Source organism: Schistocerca serialis, chromosome 4, assembly GCF_023864345.2.
Source record: "Schistocerca serialis cubense isolate TAMUIC-IGC-003099 chromosome 4, iqSchSeri2.2, whole genome shotgun sequence".
Taxonomy (NCBI): domain Eukaryota; kingdom Metazoa; phylum Arthropoda; class Insecta; order Orthoptera; family Acrididae; genus Schistocerca; species Schistocerca serialis.
The window spans coordinates 241,029,638-241,056,365 of NC_064641.1; the positions used below are offsets into that span (position 1 = coordinate 241,029,638).

Below are 26,728 nucleotides of genomic sequence, written 5' to 3' on the forward strand. Positions count from 1 at the left end.
AACACTAAGAAATAAATCTCATATAAAGATAAAAACTGATGTAGTTTGGCGCACGGAATCGATTTCATTAACCTCTACCAGCGGTCGTTAATGGCTTTATTGCTTTTAATCATTTTTTCCCTTTGCTTTGTAATTGTTCTAAAATATTAAAAACTGTCTCTGCTTCAGCACGCACTACAATGCACTCAAAAAAACGGGTCTTAGCGTTTACAAACACAGCTCCCATGACACCATTTATTTTCTTGTGAAACCTAGAATAGTTCCATAACACAATCTTTTTAGCACGAATTTTATGTATTGACTAAGTGTACGTGACTTGAGTACAGTGCAACAACTACCAGCAACACAGTTGACCAGAAGAGAATAACCGTTTCATCATTATGTGCCCTCCTTTATAAGACTCATGTTTCCATAATCCTGTCTAATGGTTTTGGTTTGTTCAGCAGTGTCTTCATTTTCTACCTCCATCAGTTGGCACGAGTATCATGCATTTGTTACAGTTTTCCCACCACTATTTCCTCGTTCACGTATCCTATCTTTAGTTTTTGTCTCATAACTCTTCTTCTTTCGGAGCTACCTTCTGAAACTTCGACCGTAACTTCTTTTCTATAATGCTTGAGTCTTTCAACATTTTATTAGTGAAATTATCGGTAGGTCTACTGCACATAGCAAAAAGTCATTAGAGCTACATGGTTTTATACAGGATTCTACCCTGTAAGTATTATAGAGATATATAAATGTTATGGCTACGGCCAAGAACTCACCCACAACGTGACGTACAATGAGATGCAGGCCGTAGTGTCAATTACTGTAATGTTTGCGATCTCATCAGTACGCAGGTCGAAGGTGATGATCTTCGGCGGGCACACTTGTTTGGGGCTGGTCGTTATGTCGAGCACACCGGTGTCGAGAGCGTAAAGTGTGTCATCGTCCGTCCAGGATTTCTGAAAAAAAGAGGAGGAGAGGATAATCTTCCTATTTTCTATGAAATGCGAGAAAGCTTAGAATCGGCACGGTACAACAGCTCGAAACACTTTAGGAGTCCTCTTGATATACAGGCATTGTGGATAAATGGTAGAACTGAAGTGACGTATTCACAGTTGCAGGAACATCACTAAACACCTCGAATGATTCAAGAATGGGAGAAATCAAAACGTAACTATTTTCTCTAAGTGTAAGTTCTATCCTTCATTCGTGTCAGCAATAATAATGGTCCTCCCGCTTGATGTTTTAACCCACAGAACACATAAGAGATCCCAAGACTTCCTGTAGTACCCTTGAAGTTGCTTATGCATCTCTAGGTGAATTTTCATCCAATGTCCTCCCTACCAAGAAATCCCAATAAAGCCACAAATTTCTTTTTATACTCGATATGGCAGCACTTTTGTTAACAGTTGTTGGTGTGCTACAGGGGCAATTATTTTTCGGTTGTCAAGAAATACTGGATTTTCCCGAGGGCTTTCTTCTGTGGCATTTAAGATGTAACATGGGGACATGGGGAAAGCGCGTGTTTGGTTTTGAGTGAATGGTGTTTTTATATTATAATTAAACTTCGAAAATGATTTTTTTTTTGTCATCGGACTTCACCTGAGATTACTTGCAATCTACGTCCACAATCCGCTCAATTTCAGTATTAGATGGCCGTATTCCAATCTCTCCCTCTACAGTTTTTGCCATCTACAGCACCATCTAGTACCAAGGAGATCATTCACTGATATTTCAACAGACTTCCTATCATACTGTCCGTTCCCCTTGTCAGTGTCTTCTATATAATCCTTTACTCTCCAATTCTGCGCAGAGGCTCCTCATTCCTTAACTTATCAGTTCACCTAATTTTTAACATCCGTCTGCAGCACCAAAGCTCCAATGCTTCGATTCTGTCATGTCCCGGTTTTCCCCCAGTCCATATTTCACTACCATACCATGCTGTGCTTCAAACGTACAGTCTCAGGAATTTATTTCTCAAATTAAGGCCCATGTTTGATACTGGTAGACTTGCCCTGACAAGGAATGCCCTTTCTGCCAGTGCTAGTCTGCTTTTGATGTCCTCCTTGCTCCATTCATCATTGCTTATTTTGTTGCTTAGGTTGTGAATTACGTAACTTAATCTCCTTCAAGACCATCAATCCTGCTAAGTTTCTCGCTCTTCTCATTTCTGCTACTTCTCATTACCCTTCTCTTTCTACGATCCATCCTCAATCCATACTCTGTACTCATCAGGCTCTTCAATCCGTTCGGAGATCACGTAATTATTCTTCACTTTCACGCAGGAGATCAATGTCATCAGCGAATCGTATCATTTATATTCGTTCACTCTGAGATGTAATTCAATTCCTGAACCTTTCTTTTATTTCCATTATCGGTTCTTCGATGTAGATTGCACACTAGGGGAGAAAGACTACATGCCTGTCTTACACCCTTTTTAATCCTAGCACTTCGTTATTGGCCGTCAACTCTTATTATTCTCTCATGTATAGTGTACATATTGTAACCCCTATTTATCTCAGAATTTCGAAATTCCTGCACTATTTTACATTGTCGAACGCTTTTCCCAGGTCGACAAGTCCTATGAACCCGTCATGATTTTTCGTTAGTCTTGCTTTCCTTATCGAGCGCAGCTTCAGAACTACCTCTCTGTGCCTTTATCTTTCCTAAAGCCAATTTGATCATCATCTAACTTGTCCTCAGTTATCGTTTCGATTCTTCTGTCCATTATTCTTGTCAGTAACTTGCATGAGCTGTTAAGGTGATTGTGCGATAATTCTCGCAATTTTCAGCTCGTGCAGTCTTCGGAATTGTGTGGATGATATTTTTCCGAAAATCAGAGGGTGTGTTGCCAGACACATACATTCTACACGCCAACGGGAATAGTCGTTTTGTTGCTACTTACCCCAGTGATTCAAAACTTCTGAAGAATGTTAGCTGTCCCTTCTGCCTCATTTGCTGTTAAGTCTCCAATGCTGTCTTAAATTCAGATTCTAATATTGGATCCTCTACTAAATCGACTCCTGTTTTCTCCTCTCTCACATCTGACAAATCTTCCCTTTCATAGAGGCCTTCAATATACTCTTTCCACCCATCCGCTCTTTCTCCTCTGCGTTAACAGTGCAATCCCTGTTACGCTCTTAAATTTACCACCTTTGCTTTTAATTTCACCAAAGGTTGTTTTGACTTTCCTATATGCTGAGTCAGTATTTCAGACAATCATTTCTTTTTCGATGTCTTCACACCTTTCATGCAGCCATTTCGTCTTAGCTTCCCTGCACTTTCAATTTATGTCATTTTTCAGTGACTTATATTTCGGTATTTCTGACTGTCCCCCCAACTTTTTTGTACTTCCTTCTTTCATCGATCAGCTGAAGTATTTCTTCTCTTACCCATAGTTTTTTTCGCAGTTACCTTCTTTCCAACTTCAGTGATTGCCGTTCTAAAAGATGTCCATTCCTCTTCAACTGTACTGCTGTAAGTGGGCTGTTTATGTTTTCTTATTGGCAACGTTACGTAGCGCTTTGTATGAAAATCACTGGCTGTGCTGTGAGCAGTCTGTGGCTAGTTTGCACTGTTGTCTGCCATTGTAGTGTTGGGCAGCTGGATGTGAACAGCGCGTAGCGTTGCGCAGTTGGAGGTGAGCCGCCAGCAATGGTGGGTGTGGGGAGAGAAACGGCGGAGTTTTGAAATTTGTAAGACTGGATGTCATGAACTGCTATGTATATTATGATTTTTCAACACTATTAAGTTAAATACATTGTTTGTTCTCTATTAAAATCTTCCATTTTCTAACTATGCCTATCAGTAGTTAGTGCCTTCCGTAGTTTGAATCTTTTATTTAGCTGGCAGTAGTGGCGCTCACTGTATTGCAGTAGTTCAAGTAACGAAGATTTTTGTGAGGTAAGTGATTTCTGAATCGTATAGGTTAACGTTAGTACGGGCCATTCTTTTGTAGGGATTTTTGAAAGTCAGATTGCGTTGCGGTAAAAATATTGTGTGTCAGTTTAAGCACAGTCTTACATAATTTTTCTAAGGGGACGTTTCACTGCCTACTGAGCTATTCCTTACTGCTGTATCTATATCCTTAGAGCGTTTAAACCGTATCTCGTCTTTCCTCAGTACTCTCGTATCGAACTTCTTTGCGTATTGATTCTTCCTGACTAGCCTCTTAAGCTTCAGCGTATTCTTCATCACTACTACATTGTGATCTGAGGCTATATCTGCTCCTGGGTAAACCTAACAATCTAGTATGTGATTTAGGAATCAAGATGTAACCCAATTGGTATCTTTCCAAATCACCCGGCGTTTCCAAGTATGCCTCCTCCTCTTTTGATTCTTGGGCAGAGCCATTACTAGCTGAAATTTATTACAGAACTCAATTTATCTTTCTCCTCCTTCATTCCTTGTCCTAAGCCCATACTCTCCTACAATTGCATTACAGTCCCATATGACTATTAGATTTTCATTTTCATTTACTTACTGCATTACCCTTTTAGTATCGTCATCTACTTCCTCTACCTCTTCGTCTTCAGCTTACGACGTCGTCATGTATACCTGAACCATCGTTGTCGGTGTTGGTTTGCTGTCGATTCAGATAAGAAGAACCCTACCAATGAACTGTTCGCAGTAACACAATCTCTGCCCTACCTTCCTATTCATAACGAATCTTACTCCCATTAAACCATTTTCTGCTGCTGTTAATGATATCCTGTAGTTATCTGACCAGAAATCCTTGTCTTGTTTCCATTTCACTTTACTGACCTCTACTATATGTAGATAGAGCCTTTGAATTTCCCTTTTCAGATCTTATAGCATCCCTACCACGTTCAAGCTTCCGAAATTCCACGCCCCAACTCATAACGAGCTGGTTATTAAATTTGTTTTCATGGTCACCTCCACCATGTCAGTCCCCTCCCGAATATCAGAATGAGGAGTATTCTGGAACTTTTGCCAATCGAGAGATCATCGCGCCAGTTTTTCAGTTACAGGTCACATGTCCTGTGGATACACGATACGTGTCTTTTTTAATGCCTTCCGCATCATCATACCGTTGTTCATTTCCGATTCTTCCCTTTACGGGCAATTTCCCTCCCCAAGGACGAGGGAGTATCCTGTACCTCTGTCCGCTACTTCGTTCTCATTGACAAGGCCGTCGGCAGAATGACTTCTTATGCCGGAAGTCTTCGGTGGTCAAAGCTGATTATTAATCAAAACATAAGCCGTGAGAGGTTGTAAACCTGGGACTGAGGACGTTTTGATTACTAATCAAAGACTCTACGACTAGACCACGGGTGCAAGTTATACTTAAATAATTACGTCAATTTGCAGGTAAGTTGCGTATGTTCTGATAACACCACAGTGAGTTAAGTTCTTGTACGCACCGTGATTGGAGCGATGGACACGAGTTGTTCCGTGCAGTCTGTGATAGTATCCTCTGTAGTGCGGTGCCTGTCCAGGCTTGGGTAAGGCTTGAGAGACAAGCCAGAGGGCCCGTCGTACTGAATTGTGCTAAGGGAAGCAGGTATACCACTCCTCAGCATTGGTGTTGTCACGAACAGGCGATTGCGGCTGCTAACGTCCTCTGAAATACGAGATAAGGTATTGTTTTTGTTTTGTTAAAGACTCAGTGCATCATATTATTAAGGGCGTAAAGAGACATGTAGTAATGCAATTTTCTGAAATGTATTTTTTTGTAAGAGCTGTGTTGTGAATCGCACGACATAGACAATTCTGTTTTTACTTTCATCTTGTTTGCTCTTCAACGAAGTATCTAATTAGTGCATAATTTAGGCCTCACAAGACTTACGATTTAAGCCTACTGACTTCTCTATGTCTCCATCATCTACGTCTGTGCTCCGCAAGTCGCATTACTGTGTGTGCCAGTTTGTACGTCTGGTATCACTATATTTGGCACCGTTTCCGGTTCCACTCGTGAACAGCGCCCAAAAAGAATGAGAGTTGATACAGCGCTGTGTTACATATTATTTCTGAGACTTGAAGCATAGGCAAGACCAGTACCGTATACTGAGCAAGATTAAGTAGGATATTTTGAGTGGGAAGGCTCCTCCCGGATATACCTTAAGAAGAGGCATATTGTGTTGTCAGGGGATGCGCGATAGTCAAGCCAAGCCCCGAGACTTGAGCGGGCTTCTTTCCATAGTTTCACGATAGTGTTGTTGGGGGCACATTGGGATCGGGCGTATCCTAAGGAATGTTAGAGAATTTCTCACTTGGCCCCACCTTATACAAGGTTGTTAAACGTTTGGTGGGGGAGTACCATGAACGTAAAGCGGCTGAGCCCAATATCAACATCTGAAGTGGACTTTTGCAATCATATACGAACGATTTCCAGATGGCTACGTTTTTTATTGACTATGACGATCCCTTGCCACCTAGTTGTGACGGGTACCGATACATCTTGGTTACCGTTGATGCATTCTCCCAGTTCGTTAGGTTGATGCCCTGTGGCGATATCACTGCAGGGTTAACCATTCACCACCTGTCCGGTATTTCTGCTGTATATGGACCTCCCCAGGCCCAAATACAGTGAAAACACACCTTCCTTTCTCTCTCGGCAATTGGAGAAATTCTGTTTTGGTAATGCAATATCCTACTCCACCATAATACTATACTAACCCCAGCCGCCGTTCGCCGAAAGTTTTAACCGAAACTTCAAGGCTTCACTTCTTCCCGACCACGCCACCGGTGGGACTGTAGACCCTTAAGACAATCCCTGTTGCCTTTACGTTCGGTCACCGTCTTAACCCACCTTTAGCCAACCTGTTGCCTGTTAATGGCTTGCTTCCTGAAAATGTGACACCTGACCCGATTCAGGAAAACTGGAAGAGGGCACTCCAAAACAATGGTGTTGCTCAGCAGAGGCAGATGCGGTTTTGAAGTAAGGACAATTGGAGTTTAAATCAAACCTCGTGGGGTAGTCTTCGTCTGTGCTTTTACGCTGGACGATCTAGCCAAGGCTCCCATTGCCGAAAAATTAGCTCCTCGTTTTGATGGGCCATGAGACGTAAATGAGATCATTAGCCCAGATAGTCTTTTGGTGCGCAATATCGATACCGCGAAGGTGTCCAGGGTTCATCTTCGCCAAGTGAAGCCCAGTTGCAGATGTGTTACGTTTTTCGTAGAGGAGGCTGAACCACGGCGCTCAGTGCGAGAGAACGCTTTGCTTTAATTCGTCAAGAAGAACTTTGCGAGAGTTTCGAGAGGTCGAGTAGAGAAACTGGCTGCGAGAGATCGGGGTTGAGGCGCTAACGGAGAGACGCGTGCGGACGGCTGCCGCGGGAAGGGCTTTGGAGTGCGATGGGCCAAGACAGAGCGTGGAGACCTGCCCATAGTCAGTCGGCTCCTGCTGCTGCCTTGGGTGGCTAGGATTGTCTTTCGCTGAGGAGGTCCGTAAAGCTGTGAAGTGGTGGCCTCGTGTCTGTTGATACCACTGTGTACGCTGCCTGATGGGACCAATTCCAGCGACTGAAAACGGTGAGCCTTGCTGCGCTTCGGACAAATCTGAGTGTAACGAATGTTCGTGAATTGGCGAGCTGGATCACAAGCTGGTTGTGAATGTTTCCCTGGAACCGAGCTTAACGCTTGGAACTGTGTCCGTTGGTTAAAGGTGTCGCGAGTGTAGTAGCTTCCAGCAGACGCTTGCGCGCACCTTTATGGTATAGCGTGGTCAGCTGAATTACGTGGGTTAATCTTTTAAGATTCACAACTGTAAACGCTCCCTTGCCGTGTCGTGTTTGCTGTAACTACGGTTCTCGTCAGATCGCTGTAGTTAGGTGCTGTCGGGCTTGGCTAGCACTTGGCCGGGCGCGGTGGCCGAGCTGTTCTAGGCGCTTCAGTCCGGAACTGCTGCTACGGTCGCAGGTTCGAATCCTGCCTCGGGCATGGATGTGTGTGATGTTCTTATGTTAGTTAGGTTTAAGTAGTTCTAAGTTCTAGGGGACTGATGACCTCAGATGTTGGGTCCCATAGTGCTCAAGGCCATTTGAACCATTTTTGGCTAGCACTTGTGTGGGTGACCGTTCGGCTCTGCTGAGCGCTATTGACAAGCGGGGCGCAGTCAGCCCTTGTGGAGCCAATTGAGGAGTTACTCTTGTTACGAAAACTGACAACGACCGGAGATTGGTGTGTTGACCACATGTCCTTCCATATTCGAATCCAGTGACGCCCATCGGCTGAGGATTCCATGGCGGTCAGTCGGTGCCGCTGAACCTTCCAATGCCTGTTCGGACGGAGTTATATACAGTTAAAGCGGTTTTTTTTTTTTTTTTTTTGTAGCAATGGGTGGTAGATTTTGTTTTAAACTACTAGGCTAAATAAATCCTAGGCTTTCAGTACTTTAATCTGGCTATGAATAAACCGTTTAGCTTCTCCTTTATGTTAATCACGCCTTTTTTGCTATGATGTACGATGATAAATGATCACCTTCCTTCTTCTTCTCCATTACGTCGTCATTGGACCACTTCTGTCAAATTGTGGCGATTTTTTTTTTTTAGTTTCTCATTGGCTGAAACCTTATTTTTATGTTTTCCAGTTTCTTTAAATTCTCAGTTTTGTTATACACGTCTTCCCTGACTTCTTTTATGCACCCAACTTGTTTGTAAGTGGTAACATTTTTAAAAAGTAATGTAAAGAGTAACTAGGGTGCTTTATTACTGTGGTCGCGGGCAACACCACGTTGGGGTATGTGTTTCGAAAAATTCGCTCTGTGGTTCCAGAGTTAATATTAATTGTAAACAATATTGACCCTGTAAGACTCCCTTTGGGTACTCCCGAAATTGCCATTACTTTTGCAGATTTGTTCCCTGAAGAAAACGACGTGTTGTATGCTGCCTGCAAGAAATTGCAGAATCCAATAACTTATCCTATCCGATACTGAGTAAGCTCATACTTTGTCCATTAAACGACAGTCAGGAACTGTATCCAGTGCCACTGAACACGGCGTCAACTAGAGCGCCTTTGGCTACAACGCTTTGGATCTGATGAGGGACCAGAGAGAAGTGAGTTTCGCAAGCTCACTGTTTGCGAAATCCACGTTTACTTTTGTTGACGAGATTTTCGTTTTCCAAAACTTCATACTTAGTGACTTTAAGACACGTTCAATAACTGAACAACAAATTGAAATGAGGGTCTCAGGCTTATAGTTATGCGCATTTTTCCGACGACCGTCCTTCAAAAGGGTAAATACCTGCTCTTTTTTCCAATCGCTCCACCAAATTATGGCAAATTGCTGCTAGGAGGGAGAGATTCTTCCACGTAATCTCTGTAAGTCTCACAGGTATCTCATTGGATCCTGTTGCCTTTTCAACGTTGGCAATTTTAATTGATTTTCAATTCCTTGATCGGTTTTCTCAGTGTAGGCATTCGTGCGATGACTAACAGAAGGAACCGTATTACAGTCTTCCGCAGAAAGACAATATCAGAAAACGGAATTTATTTTCTACTTCGTTGCGACGAAGGCCCCTTAGCGACTGAATAGATGATATCTATTCGCTTACTGACCTTACATAAGACCTCACTTTCTTACCATGTTTTACCCAGATTGCTTGGCAAAATTTTCTTTGGACTTTGTTTATTGCTTCTCGATTCGATATCCACACATTAATTTCCGCTTCAAACAGACTGCAGTTGTTCACAAGACTTTCGCTGAGCTTAGATCGGAGCGACTTTCCTCAGCTTTCTCTGCAGAGTTCAAACACAGTTAGTGAACCAAGCTGGATCCTTTCCATCCCTCACCATCTTGCGAATCATGTACTTGTCTAAGGCATATTCGCTAACCAAAACTATTTTCCTGTCATATTCTAACTTTCTTCGTTATACCCTTGGTCTTTGACACCACCACAGCCTTATGATACCTGATTCACTCTTCGACGTTAACCGATTTGAATAGTTCTGGTCTGTTACTTACTAGGTCGGGCGGCAAGTTACCAGCTGATTTAAGACATTACCCTCGCTTGCCAATTCGTTAACTATCTGCTAGAAATAATTTGTAAACAAGACATTCAAATCAGTCTTACACGAATCATTTCCTCAGATACCAGTTGTAATTGCATGATCCTCCCATTTTATAGGTGGCAAAATGAAGTCTTCCTTTATTACTACAGTGTGATCAGGAAACTTATTCGTGATAGTCTCCAAGTTCTCTCTGAAACGCTCTGTCACTACAGCTCCTGACAGAGGCAGTCTATAAAAACATCCTAATGCCATATCTAAATCACCTTTGACGCTTACCGTTACTCGGACTGTTTGGCAATCTGAGTCTGTAGCAACTTCAGAAAAGAGTACATACAGTTCTTCCGACAATATATACACTGCCGCCTCTATCACTGGAGTGCTGCACTAAAGTTTTCAGGTATTCTGCATAACCAGTTATGTCGGCCACTGATGCGGTATATATAGGGATGGTGTCAACCCTTGCAGCATCAACTACAGTCTGGAGATGGTGCGTCGTAACGCCGATACTGGTAGCTGTAAAATAAATAATGTCATAAAGATGGCTTATGTGTTTCATTTTCTGACAATAGTAAACAGCCGTCGTCCCCAAGACCTCGTGTCAAAAGAATGGACGGACAAAATATTTATTCGATTTTGGCGGACTTGTCGTCGTTGATGCTCAGAGAGGCCCCGATGTACTCTGCTGCTCGAGTACACGGCCGCTTTGGAAAAGGCATTCCTGACCTACGAAGAGACTATGTCGAAGATTTCACGGGAATTTGTTTCCACATTCCCTTAGTTCCACACCTGTTGTGCGTTAACTAGAATACGCCAACTTCTAAAGCTCCCACTTTCTATCGAACTGATCTCACTCTTCCTGTAATTTAAGTCAAATTTCAGACATGACATATACTTCCCATTTATTAACTCACTTGAGACTGTTTTGTTTCATTTTTCATACGTTTCCCTCGTTGTATATATATGACCCTTCACTCATGCGCATTTAAATTTTAGTAGCACCTCTGTTTACGTCCGCCTCGGTGGCTGAGCGATCAGTATAGATCGCCGCCGTCATGACTACCCGGGTTCGATTTCCGGTACTGTAAGCGATTTCAGCTTCTTGATGCCAATTTAGAACCTATTTGACCGAGTAATATCGGCATCAAGTTTGCTAACCCGACAATAGACGTGAGAACAGTGCGCTGAACAGACGACCTTCCGTACACCGCATCCATGTGACGCAGGGTGATTCGACGGTCTGTTGGGTGCGATTAGCAAACCTGTAGTCAGATTTGTGAAGCTTTTCTTTTCTTCTCTAGCTCTGTTTACCCCACAAAATATAGTATGGAGTTATTAAGAACAGACACGTACAGACAAGAAACGTATTTAGCATGCTTTCTTATGCTTTGCCGAAAAATTTTGCTTATGATATCTGTGAGAGAAGAGTGAAATAAGTTTCGAAATTTAGCATTGTTACCAAATACCTTGTATTACTCACAGCGGCCTTAAAATAGCACTCGTTTGAGTCCATACAGTTATTCATACTTCCGTTACTCGAAACTTCCCTGCTTGCCGTTTTTTGTCATGTTTCGCAGAACCTCTATTTTTCCTATGGACGGCGCTCAAGAACATCTTTGTTGTAAACTGCTTATCCACTGCCACATATTGATCGATTTTGATAAAATGTGTCGTCGTGTATGGACAACTGTAAGGTCGAAAAATATATACTATGAAAACGCTGCGACATGTAGCTTTTCGGTAATGAGGTAAAATTCTTTTTTTTTTCCTCTTTTGTGTGACACTCGGAAGAGTTACCTTTCTTCCAGTTTATCACTCCATATAATTTTCCATTGCCTTTTCCCTATTCTTCCACTTCTTCACTCAGCTAATATGGGAACTAGGGGATACGACTTAAATTTCACTAACATTGAACCGCGGCCTCAGACTTTATTAAACAAATCATATTCCGAGTTACGAGTGAAGTGTGGATGTTTCCAACCTTTTTCTCTCAACTACGGGGAGAGAGCGTACTAGAATTACTGTAACGGCTAATTCAGATACCGAATGATTCCGCCATAAACCAAATTCCGTACCCCTACAGTCACTAATAAGAATACTTAAGTACTTACATTAAACCGATTGCAAGAAATGCATTGTCTGACGAAAAATTGCAATGTCAGTATAATTTGTTTACCCTAACGGACAGCAGCGTTTTCAGTTAACGCAAACCTTGATCACGGAAATCAGGTCGCATCAAAAAGCCGTACAACTGTTTACTTTTTGTCGGCGCTCCTCACAATCACTATGAAATCCTTAGAGGTGGATGCTAGTGTCAATAGTACATTGTATGTATACTGACGATGGAGGGGGAAGAAAGGAAAGAAAAGGGAATAAGCTAATCATATCAGCTGCATTGCAATCAGCTGGCGATGACTGTATATGTGTGCGAGACCGAGACTCGAACGCGGGATCTCCTGCTTACTAAGCAGTTTCATGAACCACTGCGCGACTTACACTGTGTCCATCGCAAATGAGCGGACTATCTCGACACGCCGACTCAGAACCCCACCAAGCACCACCTGTCAGCAGTCTCCGTCCAAGTCCGCCATGTTCGATGATTTTACATGCCACCTGGAGGTCGAACGTCAATGTGCATCCGCTCTGAAGCTTTTTATTCATTGCACATCGATTATGTAACTGTGTGGTGTCTGTTCTTTCGCATAATTGCTTCTATTGGATAATTACGGTCATTGGTAGTCAATCACATTATGGGTCCGCAAGGAGCTACACTGGTGTAACATTTACAAAATTTCGTTTACTATGTGGGTCTGCAGCTGAATAAACATGAACATGCAGAAATTCTTTTCATCAGCTACATTTTTCGGTCCTGACTTACTTACAGTATGATATGATTAATAATGTACAATTTTATGTTGAAATCCATGCCATCTTCATGTCAAAAAATTTCAGTCATAATGTGTTTGTGTGTTCATCAGTATGACCATCGATAAACCTATGATAGTGTGCCTTTGGAAAAGAAACTATGCACTTTCGAATTGCGGAAAAGGGTAAGTAAAACACCTATGTTAAAGAATCATCTGTTCTCCACCAGCCACCTTACACTGTTTGGTTTATCTATCGCTAGACTGACGTCATGTTGCTCTCGTTGGTTATAGTACTCCTATAGTGTACCTTTACTTTCATTGATCACATTTTGGAGCCGGCAGTTGTGGACGAGCGGTTCTAGGCGCTTCACTCCGGGAGTGCGCTGCTGCTACGGTCGCAGTTTCGAATCCTGCCTCGGTCATGGATATGTGTGATGTTCTTAGGTTAGTTAGGTTTAAGTAGTTCTAAGTCTAGGGGACTGATGACCTCAGATGTTAAGTCCCATAGTGCTTCGAGCCATTTTGAACCACATTTTGGATGGTGGAATAGTACAGCATGTACTCAAGATACCCGAAGGCAGGTAGCCTCTGAATGTTAACGCGTATGGCTAGAAGTTGTCTGCAGACAAAAGCTACACTATCGCATGCGCCTGCGCCTGGCCAAATTTCCTCGTGTTTCAAGGAAAAGATCGCGAACGTTTCCTCCGTTATCTAATAAATTTTGGGTACATAGGGTGGGACGATGTTACCTTGACTAACGAGAGTTGTTTTTGCCTGGATGCATGCTGTAAAGATAAATAAGTTGTTCTTCTAATGTCTTAGCTCAGAGAAAGTACACAAGAGAACAATCCCAGGATGCCCGGTGTGGGTCCATCAGCTGCACTCTTGCTCGTTGGTGGGAGGGAAGCGAGCAAGAGGAAAACGATCGCCTATATATTTCACGTTTTTGGATCGTACTACTGTCATTCCTTCGACGAGAAGGCAGTGTGTACCATGCCAGATTAAGTACACAACTGAAGTAAAATAATGTCTTCGATATTGTGCACGGCAGCTGCCTTAGATTGTTGGATCCTTTCCGTGAAATAATTATGCAACTAAAAACTGAACTCCATCCGAACAGGCCTTGGAAGGCCCAACGGTACCGACCTGCCGCCGTGTCATCCTCACCCAAAGGCTTCTCTGGATGTGGAGGGGCATGTGGTCAGCACAACGCTCTCCCGACCGCATGTCAGTTTACGAGACTTCTCAATCAAGTAGCTCCTCAGTTTGCTCACAAGGGTTGAGAGCACCCCGCTTGCCAACAGCGCTCGGCAGAACGGATGCTCACCCATCCAAGTGCTAGCCCAGCCCGACAGCGCTTAACGTAGGTGATCTGACGGGAACTGGTATTACCACTGCGGCAAGGCCGTTGCCAAATACGTAACTTTTTTGAGGAGCAAATTTCGCGGTCTGCTTGGATTGTCACGGTACGCTAAATGGTGAATCGTATTAGGTTGTGCTAAGTGTTTGAGACATTTTACCCTACGATACCATCAGCCACCTCTATTATCGTCTGCAGACCAGAATACTACCTTCCACTTCAATCTGAAAGGGATTCTGTGTTTAATTATGTAACAAGTGAGACACACCAAACTGTAAAACATTTGCCTAAAATAGTCTGTTTTTATTACATAATTCTATCACATGACTTAGTTTAATTTCAATTAAGTTTAAAAAGACTTCGTGGATGCATAGTTTTTATTTTTTACAGTGTATATCTGTATAGAACTGACCTATTACTTGGAACGGTTCAGCAGATTTGGGGATGTAGCCACCGTTGTCCAGTAGTTGTTGTTCCAGCTCATCATCACTGAAGTCGAATGTGACCTCGTTCGTCGATTTGACGGTCACAAGTTCTGGATCGCTAAGTCTGGTCTGTTTTGCCGCCCTGCTGTTCACCAGCTTTGGTGTCTGTAGGCCGCCAGGTTTGGTTTTCAACGCGGGCTTGTAGTGGTGTCCCCGGCTCGCGGCTTTTGAAGGGCTCCGGTGACCTCCAGAGACTGCCAGCAGCACCAGCAGCAGTCCAGCGAGCAACACACGACGTGCCATCCTCTCCCCGCTCACAGCTCTGCGTCCACGTTGCGGTTCCTTCCAGTGGCAAGAAGAACAGCGTCAGTACATTAGCATCACATTATGTGGTGAACTCTTTGCTGAAATCGACATAATTGCTGTATAATGTTCTCTACGGAAAACAAGTATTTTATTTGAGTTTATTGGATCGGAATAACATACCATTTTAACTAACACATAACATTAGAGTCGCTTTTACAGTGGTCCACAATCATAGCCTTAAAAAAATTCCTTTTCAAATTTTCTGGTTATTTTTCAATCCTTATATAAAACTAATCGGGCGTATTTAAATGCTATTGTGACTACAAATATCACTTAATTCAAACTGTGTATCATGTGCTGAATTCTGTCATGTGCAGGTGCACGATTTCTAGCATTTCATTCCAGCGATGTAGGTTTTTTCTTTTCTCCTACTTTACTTCTTTTTTTTTGTGAAAGGCGTCCATATTACAATCTGGGAGTGTTCTATAGAAAAAGTGAGCCAGTTACATGCCGCCAAGATACTTCGTGTTAAACACTCACTCTTAACGTTGGTCCAGGCAGTTTTCAAGTATATAATCTCATGTACTGACATATGAAATGCTAACCTAGTTTGGCTAATACTGAATGTTCTAGTGGCAGAGAATAAATCTAAATCAAAATTAAACGATTAGATTTGCAGTCTTAGCTGCAAAAAACTTTCCCAGCTGTAGCCGGTGTGATTGTTTCAGACATCTTCCAGTTGCGTCCAATGGTTTCCAGCTGGAAAAGTTATATGCGATGTAAATGAAAAGAATGGTTTATGACAACAATCACTTTTGTTTCGCTACTATCTTTCTCATTTATACAAATGCAAAAATCTGTAGTTCAATATTCAGTCTAACCATAACAATAATAATAATCGTAACTCTAATGATAGAAGAACAAACTCCACGCCCTTGGGGCACAAACTATGACTGTATTAGTTCTTAATAAGAGCACTACAGTAACTCCGTAATTAAGTAGTTCTGTCGGAAAAAAAAGTAAATAACCTCCAGCTGCAAAGTGTAGACGGCCATAGGAAACACAAACGTTTATCTTATATATGCTATAGTAGACAGAACGGCAGCTTTACTTTTAGTATCCACAGAATCTAAATCCACACAATTTCTACCGTTATATCTTCATCGGAAATAATTTAACATCCCCTTTTGAAGCCAAAAGTGAGAAGGAAGATGTTTGGTAAATACGGACATGAAGTTGTATTCTTGCCAGTAGGCAGACACTGTTAACCAGTTAGTTAAACGATATGGCAAACAGCTGTGAACATACAACTGATGGGCTGTACATAATCACGCGCAAATAATGATAGGGGCGAATGAACAATAAAGCCTACCATGTACTCGTATAAAAATTGTCATACATCATTTTCAGCGATTATGGAAATCTTTCGCTTTGTTTCAGTCATCAAAAGCCAATCGTTAACGTATCCGTCAAGATAAATAAATCGATTTAACCGTAACGGTGTTGTCCAGAAGCCACAAATACAAGACGGAATGTGCATGGTGTGGCCCACAAACCAACGACATTTGTCTGTGGAATGCGGAAAGAAAGTTTTAGAACGTCGTCGAGAATTGTGGTATACGATCTTGCACTCATTGATTAACTGGGTAATTGATCACTGCGTTATAACCAGAGGTTAAGTGAGTGAATTGTGGTGATCACGAAATACAAGGGTTGGACAAGAAAAAGATTAAAAACAAAAAAAAAAAAAATATGGTAATGCCTCATGTGGTGTAGGAAAACCTTTGGCATTCAGAGAGCTTACAGTAGTTTCTGAATGGATAAAGACAGGTTATATTGGGATCTGTACCACCTTTCCTGTAAAAGAGTGGCAGTTTCATGTAACGATGATGGAGGTGCACAGCAATCGTGCGTCCTTATCTCCCAAAATAGAACTAAAATTCTTAATAAAATTCAGATCTAGTGACTGCGATGGTCAAGGGAGATGCGACAATTCATCCTCGTGCTTACAAAGCCAGATCTGCACGATGCAGTCTATACAGGGTGGTCCATTGATAGTGACCGGACAAATATCTCACGAAATTAGCATCAAACTAAAAAACTACAAAGAACCAAACTCGTCTAGCTTGAAGCGGAAAACCAGATGGCGCTTTGTTTGGCCCGTTAGATGGCACTGCAATAGGTCAAACGGATATCAACTGCGTTTTCTTTTAATAGGAACCCCCATTTTTTATTACATTTCGTGTAGTACGTAAAGAAATATGAATGTGTTAGTTGGACCACTTTCTTCGCTTTGTGATAGATGGCGCTTTAATAGTCACAAACGTGGTATCACCTAACATTCCGCCAGTGCGGACGCAATTTGCTTCGTGATACATTACCCGTGTTAAAATGCACCGTTTAGCAATTGCGGGAAAGGTCGACATCGTGTTGATATATGGCTATTGTGATCAAAATGCCCAACGGGGGTGTGCTATGAATGCTGCTCGGTATCCTGGACGACATCATCCAAGTGTCCGGTCCGTTCGCCGGATAGTTACTTTATTTAAGGAAACAGGAAGTGTTCAGCAATATGTGAAACGTCAACCACGACCTGCAACAAATGATGATGCCCAAGTTGGTGTTTTAGGTGCTGTCGCGGCCAATTCGCACATCAGCTGCAGAAAATTTGCGTCAGAATCGGGAATCTCAAAAACGTCGCTGTTGAGAATGCTACATCAACATCGATTGCACCCGTACAATATTTCTATGCACCAGGAATTGCATGGCGGCGACTTTTGAACTTCGTGTACAGTTCTGCCACTGAGCACATTTTTTGCACGCGTTCTATTTAGCGACGAAGCGTCATCCACCAACAGCGGTAACGTAAACCGGCATAATATGCACTATTGGGCAACGGAAAATCCACGATGGCTGCGACAAGTTTAACATCAGCGACCTTGGTGGGTTAATGTATGGTGCTGTATTATGGGAGGAAGGATGATTGGCCCTCATTTTATCGATGGCAATCTAAATGGTGCAATGTATTCTGATTTCCTACGTAATGTTCTACCGGTGTTCCTACAAGATGTTTCACTCCATGACAGAATGGCGATGTACTTCCAACATGATGTATGTCCGTCACATAGCTCGCGTGTGGCTGAAGTGGTATTGAATAGCATATTTCATGACAGGTGGATTGGTCGTCGAAGCACCATACCATAGCCCACACGTTCACCGGATCTGACGTCCCCGGATTTCTTACTGTGGGGAAAATTGAAGGATATTTGCTATCGTGATCCACCGACAACGCCTGACAACATGCGTCAGCGCATTTTCAATGTATGTGCGAACATTACGGAAGGCGAACTACTCGCTGTTGAGAGGAATGTCGTTACACGTATTGCCAAATGCATTGAGTTTGATGTACATCATTTTGAGCATTTATTGAATTGATGTGGTATTTACAGGTAATCACGCTGTAACAGCGTGCGTTGTCAGAAATGATAAGTTCACAAAGGTACATGTATCACATTGGAACAACCGAAATAAAATGTTCAAACGTACCTACGTCCTGTATTTTAATTTAAAAAAAACCTGCCAGTTACCAACTGTTTGTCTAAAATTGTGAGGCATATGTTTCTGACTATTACAGCGCTACCTATCACAAAGTGAAAAAAGTGGTCTAACTATAACATTCATATTTCTTTACGTACTACACGAATATGTAATAAAAATGGGGGTTCCTATTTAAAAAAAAACGCAGTTGATATCCGTTCGACCTATGGAAGCACCATCTAGCGGGCCAACCATAGTGCCATCTGGTTTTCCCCTTCAAGCTAGACGAGTTTGGTTTTTTGTATTTTTTTCGTTTGATGCTTATTTCGTGAGATATTTGGCCCAGTCACTATCAATGGACCACCCTGTATAAAACAGGAACCCTGTCATTTTGGAACACGGCATCGTTATTGCGGAACAAATATTTACCACTGGATGGATACTATCAACCTAAATGATCACATTATCCTTGCTAGTGATGCGACCTTGCACAGTAACCATGGGGTTCTTGGAATCCTTAGAAATTGGTTGCCCAAAACATCACAGAACTGCCGCCATGTCTCAATCTTGGGACATAAACTAGGCCAGAAGTTAGAATAAAACAAGACTCACCAAATGAGTTTCTGCCATTGCTACACAACGCAGGTTTTGCGGCTTCCGTACCACGTTTCCCTGTAGCCGCGAGCCGCCTTGCCACAGTTCGCGTGGGTCCCCCCGTCGGACGTTAGAGTCCTCCCTGGGGCGTGGGTGTGTGTGTGTGTTGTCCTTAGCGTAAGTTAGTTACGATAGACTAAGTAGTGTGTAAGCCTAGGGACCGATGACCTCAGCAGTTTGGTCCCGTAGGAAGTTACCACAAATTTCCAAAATTTCCTGTTACAGGCATTTTCGAAACTGATAAGTGGTTTTGGAAGGCCAGTTCACCTGCTTATGGGACTAGCTTCGTGTAATTTTGGTAGTGACAGGATTTGGGAGTGCCACATTCAGTTCTGCAATGACTTTTGCAGTTGTCGCCTCTTATTTTTCGTCACATCTTCTTCAATAACCGTCCGTAACCGTCACTCAATTCACTCTTTCGCCTGGCTAGTGACTTAGAGGATGACATTCCTCCGCGTTTCTACTGTGTTGTGTGTAACTTTGATACGGTACCTCTGGAAACACCAAAGACTTCGGATACCTTTGTTACAGAAACACCCAGCAAACGAGCACATACAATTTGTCTATGTTTGAATTAACTTAGATCGGCCATAATACATTCACAACTACACTGAATAGTCAAAGAAAGGGGTACATCTGCGTAATATCGTGTAGGACCCTCGGGAGCACGCGGAAGGTCCGCAACACGACATTGCATGGAGTCGACTAACGTCAGAAGTAGTGCTGGAGGGAATTGACAACATAAATCGTGCAGGGCTGTGCATAAATCCGTAAGAATACAACAGGGTGGGGATCTCTCTTGAACAGCACGTTGCAAGGCATCCCGGATATGCTCAATAACGTTCATGCCTGGAGAGTTTGGTGGGCAGCGAAAGTGTTTAAACTCAGAAGAGTGTTTCTGGAGCCACTCTGTAGCAATTATGAAGGTTTGGGTCGACGCATTGTCATGCTGGAATTGCCCAAGTACGTCGGAATGCACAATGGACATTAATGGACTTAGGTGACGAGACAGGATGCTTACGCTAGTGCCACCTGTCATAGTCATGCCTAGACGTATCAGGGGTCCCATATCACTCATACTGGACGTGTCCCACACTATTATAGAGCCTCCACCAGCTTGAAGGGTCCCCTCCCTGCTGACAGGCAGGATTCATGGATACATTATGTTGTCTCCGTATCCGTACACGTCCATCCGCTCTATACAATCTAAAAGAGACAAGTCCGACCAGTCAACATATTTCCAGTCATCAATAATCCAGTGTCGGTGTTGACGGACCCAGGCGTGGCGTAAAGCATTGTCTCGTGTAGTCATCAAGGGTACACGAGTGGGCCTTCGGCTCCGAAAGCCCATATCGATGATATTTTGTAGAATACTCCGCAAGCTGACACTTGTCGATGGCCCAACATTGAAATCTTCAGCAATTTGCCGAAGGGCTTCACTTCTGTCACGTTGAACGATTCTGTTCAGCCGTCGTTGGTCCCGTTCTTGCAGGATCTTTTTCCGGCCACAGCGATGTCGGAGATTTGATGTATTACCGGATTCCCCGATTCGCGGTACACTCGTGAAATGGTCGTACGGGAAAATCCCCACTTATCGATACCTCGGAGACGCTGTGTCACATCGCTTGTGCGCCGACTATAACACCACATTCAAACTCACGTAAATCTTCATAATCTGCCATTGTAACAGCAGTAACCGATCTAACAACTGCGCCAGACACTTGTCTGCCGTTGTTGACCGCAGTACAGTATTTTGCCTGTTAGCATATGCGTATATAAATACGCAAGCCTAAACCAGTTTCTTTGGCGCTCCAGTGTGTATGAACACTTTTCTCAACGGTCACTTCCAATGTGGTGAGGACATCGCACAGACGTCGTTCGTGGTCAGATAGAAAAGAACCACCAGCAGGTTTGGACAGCATCTTCATTTATGTCGACGCATGAATTTTTCGCAGCGTTTCCTTATTTTTGTCCAACTCCTGTACATTTGAGGCGCGTAATGCAACATGTTTGTTGTTCTTGGCTTGTGATCAAACCATTAATTTCTGTTGATAATAAATGGAAAGTAGGAGCCTACTTTTTTCTTTTTATCTTTACTTCCTTATTTTTTATTTACATGTCAAGTTCCGTAGGACCGAAATGAGCACCAAATCTCCAAGGTCCTGCAATGTGTCAGTACATAAAACTACAACATAAAAGTAATAACAGATAAAAATAAAATAATTATGTACCCGACAAAAGTCAATCCACAAATTTAAGTGAACGTATTCAACAATACAACAAGAATGAACTTACGTTTTCAAGGAACTCATCGGCAGAATAGAAGGAGTTACCCATGAGGAAACTCTTCAGTTTAGATTTGAAAGCGCTTGGAATACTGCTAAGTTTTTTAAATAGAGGGGTAGCTTATTGAAAATGGATTCAGCAGTACACTGCACACCTTTCTGCACAAGAGTTAAGGAAGTCCGATCCAAAAGCAGGTTTTATTTCTGCCAAATATTAACCGAGTGAAAGCTGCTTATTCTTGGGAATAAGCTAATATTGTTAACAAGAAATGACAGTAAGGAATACATATATTGAGAGGCCAATGTCAAAATACCCAAACTCGTGAACAGGAGTCGACAAGAGGTTCGTGAATGTACACCACTTATTGCCCTAACCGCCCGTTTCTGAGCCAAGAATATCCTTTTAGAATGAAAAGACTTAACCCAGAATGTAATACCATACGACATACACGAATGGAAATACGCAAAGTAGACTAATTTTCGTGTCGAACGATCACTCAATTCAGATACCGTTCAAATAGAGAAAATGGCAGCTTTAAGTCTTTGAACAAGATCCTGAATGTGATCTTTCCACAACAGTTTACTATCTATCTGAACACCTATAAATTTGAACTGTTCGGTTTCACTAAACATATGCCCATTCTGTGAAATTAAAACGTCTGGTTTTGTTGAATTGTGTGTTAGAAACTGTAAAAACTAAGTCTTACTGTGATTTAGCTTTAGTTTATTTTCTACATGCTATGAACTTAGGTCTATTTGAAAGCGAGACAATGTTGCACACAACATCCTTTACTACCTAGCTAGTGTCTTCAGCAAACAGAAATATTTTAGAGTTACTCGTAATACCAGAGAACATATCATTTATATAAATAAGGAAAAGGAGTGGCCCCACTACAAGTCCCTGGGGCACCCCCCACTTAACTGTACCCCACTCGCACTCCACATCACAGCCATTCTCAACATTGTGAATAATGACTTTTTGCTGTCTGTTGCTAAAGTAAGAGGTGAACCAATTGATAGCTATTCCCTGTATCGGCGAGTACTGCGGCTACCTGGCGAGAGATCCCACTCTTCCAGTGTTTTGGAGAGCCACACTGTGTCATGGTTGGGGAAGATATCATGTGTGATTTCAAATCACGACTGGTAATGATTGAGAGAACTCTGACTGCTCAACAGTGTGACGCGGACTTCCTGCGTCGTCGAGTTTCAACACGACAATTCTCGTCTCCGCACGGCACGTGTCTGCGTGATGTTGAGGTACCCCAGTGGCCAGCAACGCCCCTAGATCCCTAGCCAATAGAACTGGTGTGAGCTTCCCTCGTACGCCAACTCCGTCCCAGTATCAGTGTCCTGGTATCAAAGGCCAGCTACGACAGTTGTGGGCCAGCTTTTCTCAGGAACGAAGGTTTGTGCCACCGTTACCAAGAGAGCGTGCAGTGTCATACTCATATTGCCAAGTTATTTGTAAATTTGATTCGATTTTGCAATCACTGAAGTAACTTCACATACCACCTCAATCCGCGAAGTGTCAGCCACTTGACATCTGTAACATGGTAAGCAGCCAAAGATGGCAGCTGATACTGCTTGTATAGCCTTATTGCTTCCACCCAGATTATAGATCGTCCCATAGGCTTCGCAGTTTGCTACATTTGAGCTAGAAATAAAAAGTAAAGTTTACCTTACACATTTTTGTTTTCCAGGTGTCTCATCTTGTTCAGTAAACGTGTGCTATATCCAGTATCATTACGGCAGCAATTATAGAGACGATTTATAGCCGACACGAACAGACTGGGCTTCAATTGCACCCTACAGCATCTGGTTTCCTGAGTCATTTTAGAAGTAGTTGTAAGGGATCAAGGGATATTGGAGACATTTGAAACTGTACTAGTATCTCCCTCCAAACTGTCGTGGGTCCAAATGATTTCGGAAAACTAAGGTCCGTAGAAGATGATTAACTAACTACGTTGTTGACCGATGTTCTGGTAAGTATTTACTCCTAACTTGCTAAAACCAGGTTTCGCATAGCAAGACAGGCATCGCAACATGAAGGAAGTTCAAATAATGGCATACACTTATGTTTATGAGACCACTTCGGAATGGAACCTATTTGCGATTTATTTGGAGTTGTCTATATAGCAAAGTGTGTTGCTGTTTTTTGCACAGAATACTTAATTGATGTATTTTATTGGCCTGATCTAAGCTATGACTGGAATACCCTCTGACGCAACAACCATTGACCACGGTTCGAAAAGAATAGAAACTAGTCGAAAGCCCTCTCATATAGTGAATAAGGAACGAGGACTTGCCACCCAGTATCTGGGTTATGTCTGGGGCTTGTGGCAGAAGCAGACTTACGAATGTTTATGACAACAGTGTATAGCTACTGAGTCAACGAGGTGGTCCCCTAGAATAACTGTCAGTGTTAAGAGTTAGGCGTACGTGTGGCTCTGAAGTCAGCAATCATTCTGACTGTGCTAGATAAAGATGTAGGATACGTAAATCGGTTCATTGTACTAGAAACAATATGTTACCAAATATAGCATCCGTAATCTGCCACACTATCACAGAAATCCATTTGGTACTTTCTTGTGGTAGGGTACTGAAACTCGCAGGGAGACCGCCATTCAACGCTACGCATGAACACGTACATTGTTGCGATGTCAGCACATTTTGCTTACTGTGGAAGCTTACGAGTGCGTCCAAACGCTAATGAGTTGAACGATTCGATGAGTTGAACGATTCGAAACGTCTGCCTTTCTCTGGCAGTGAACCGTTCAGTTCACAGCGGTGCTGAAGCTTTTTTTGTATGGACAATGTTTGTATCACATGACAAACGGCACGGATGCCAGCTGTTAATGACATTCATTTATTTGATTACCTACAGTACTTCCATGGATATTCATACTGGAAGTGGAATCTCACTGAAATGGATTAAAATTAACTAAAACAGACCTAACTCATTTGCAAGACCTCAAATATTATAATGTACGGGAAAAAACGCCAGCGGTATGTCACTTTTAAATCCGAAAGCACAATATCTCTTTTAAAGCACCTTAGACTATAGGAAGAAACTAAGTTCCTATAACGTAAATAACTGTCAAACTTGTAACACTTTAAGAATTAGTTCTGACAAACTCATCAAGCACTTACTGATGCTTCTGAATCGGTGAACCAATGTGAGGTTCTACAGCTTTCTGTAATATGCGACAAAAATGAGCATCCTTAAATGTTTCATAAAATACAAGTAAGTCAAACGGTTCCTCTACATTGCTTCACGCGCATTATGTCGATGAAAATGTCATTGCTTGATGTTAGCATCTCTGCATGAGCCTTTATTCTAAGTGCCGAGCCGCGCGGGTTAGCCGCGAGGTCTAGAGGCGTCTTGTCACGGTCTGCGCTGCTGCCCCCGTCGGAGGTTCGAGTCCTCCCTCGGCATGGGTGTGCGTGTTGTCCTTAGCGTAAGTTAGTTTAAGTTAGATTAAGTAGTGGTTAAGTTTAGGGAACGATGACCTCCGAAGTTTGGTCCCATAAGATCTTACCAGAAATTTTCAATTTTCTGAGTGCCAAAGAAGAGATGTTGTTATTTGATCTTCATCACAGTTCCTGTTCGCAAAATTAGAAAACAATTTTGTAAATTGGTTTGGAGGATCGATGCAACACAGCTGAAGGTGTCAAATTTATTACATCGTTTGCTTAGACTCTTCTTGCTGACACCGATAAATCATGATGTTCCTAATGATCTGTGAAATGCACTTTGGTCCTGATTCAGTCCTTAATAAACGTTACATGTTTACCTGAATGTTTCTGCCTCAATGATGTCTGTGCAGCTATTCTGCCTTTGTCTACTGGAGTTTACATCAACGAGTAAAGACGTGTGTGCTGCGTCTTTGAGGTTGACGACTGACTCAAGCTTAACGTTAGCTGCTTTATAAGAATGACAGTAATCTTATCTGGGAATGTCCGCTGTTAACGAATAACAACATAGGAAGTAGACAGCGATTGTGTAACAACCTAAAATTATAGTATAAGCGGACCTGACGGCATTGTGCTATACGACACGTGGAGGAACTTGTACTTATTATCAAGTCTATAACCAAAGGAAAAACATACTAAATGCAAATTTCATGTGAACTTTAGCAGTTAATAATACTACAATGATGTAAGCAAAATATCAAATACAAGTCATAACATGTAATTTGAAGTCAATTGAAGGTTTTAGAAAATTTAAGCCATCATAAAAGTCTAGGCATGAAGGATAGAGGACAAGGTTCTTTTTTATTGTTGTTGACAGGGTTAGTAAAGACGGAATCCAAGCTTCACCCAAACTGTAGCTGAAGCTGTCCGCTGTACTGAATATAGGTGTTAAATTGATGGCATAATTCTTACGAAATCTGGAATGGAATTTCGTATCATTGATGCTGAAAAGTTTGACGATTCAACAAGACCGTAGGGCATTGCTAGAGCTGTTACCAAGTGGCTAAAATGCTAAATGACGTACCTGTATTATAATATCGAACGTCGCTAAGGTTCATAACAGGGCACAATCTTCACGGGCCACCATAATGAGTGTACTGTGTACGCCAACACCACAAATCTAGGTACTGCACAATTTGACCACTCATCCGAATGGAGACATATAATGAGACCCATTAAAACTCTGTCGGGTAATCCCCCCAGGGGGCTCGCCACTCTTTGGCGGGTTCGTGCTTGACTACCATGGGATCCCAGCCTTAGCAGCATCTTTCCCCTTCCGTGCTGCATGTCCATCCTCTTAGTATTCTTTTTCCCCTCCGTAGGGGAACATGCCTGGGGTGTTACTGGGAATATTCTGCATTGTCCATCACTGACATAATAACAGTCTCACCATTGTTTTTCGTTCCCTTTTCCTTTCCTTGTTTCCCTTCTCCTCTCGTTCCTCCGCTTCGGTGTTTGAAGTTCCTCTGTTTCTTCTTCCTCCCTGTGCGCTCCTGTCGGCTGACCCAAGCGTCTGACGCGTAGCAGGTGACTGGGTAAGGCGTAATTCCTAGCCTCAGGTCGACAGGTAGGGTTCGCACATATCCCTTGGAACAGTCCTAGCCCAGGGAAGGGTGATTGCCTGAGCTGCTACCTTCCCACATTGCCAATTGGTCCCTCTGTCAGGTGTTCATAGGTGTGATCTGAGGTGTGAACAATCACTTAAGGCGGGTATGCCCTCTTGTGAAGGTGGTCCAGACTTGGAAGAAGTGTGCCATTCGAGGTGCTGGCAATCATGGTGGATTTTCTCAGAATGAGTCCATCATCTGCACAATCAACGTCTACGAAACGTAAACGGAATAAGGCTAACGATTCAAAGACCCT

At 42.6% G+C, this 26,728-nt stretch overlaps 1 protein-coding gene across 1 annotated transcript in view; it reads right to left on the minus strand.

Moving 5' to 3' along the window:
- Nucleotides 1-25,266, minus strand: part of LOC126474031 (protein yellow-like) — a 40,192-nt gene extending 14,926 nt beyond the window's left edge. The window contains exons 1-4 of the mRNA XM_050101438.1: nucleotides 25,186-25,266; nucleotides 14,597-14,951; nucleotides 5,370-5,569; nucleotides 765-944 (exon numbers count right to left, since the gene is read on the minus strand). Coding sequence (XP_049957395.1) covers nucleotides 765-944; nucleotides 5,370-5,569; nucleotides 14,597-14,912 — 696 coding nt within the window. The 5' untranslated portion in view covers nucleotides 14,913-14,951; nucleotides 25,186-25,266. The remainder of the gene's footprint in view (nucleotides 1-764; nucleotides 945-5,369; nucleotides 5,570-14,596; nucleotides 14,952-25,185) is intronic.
- Nucleotides 25,267-26,728: the final 1,462 nt, after the last annotated feature.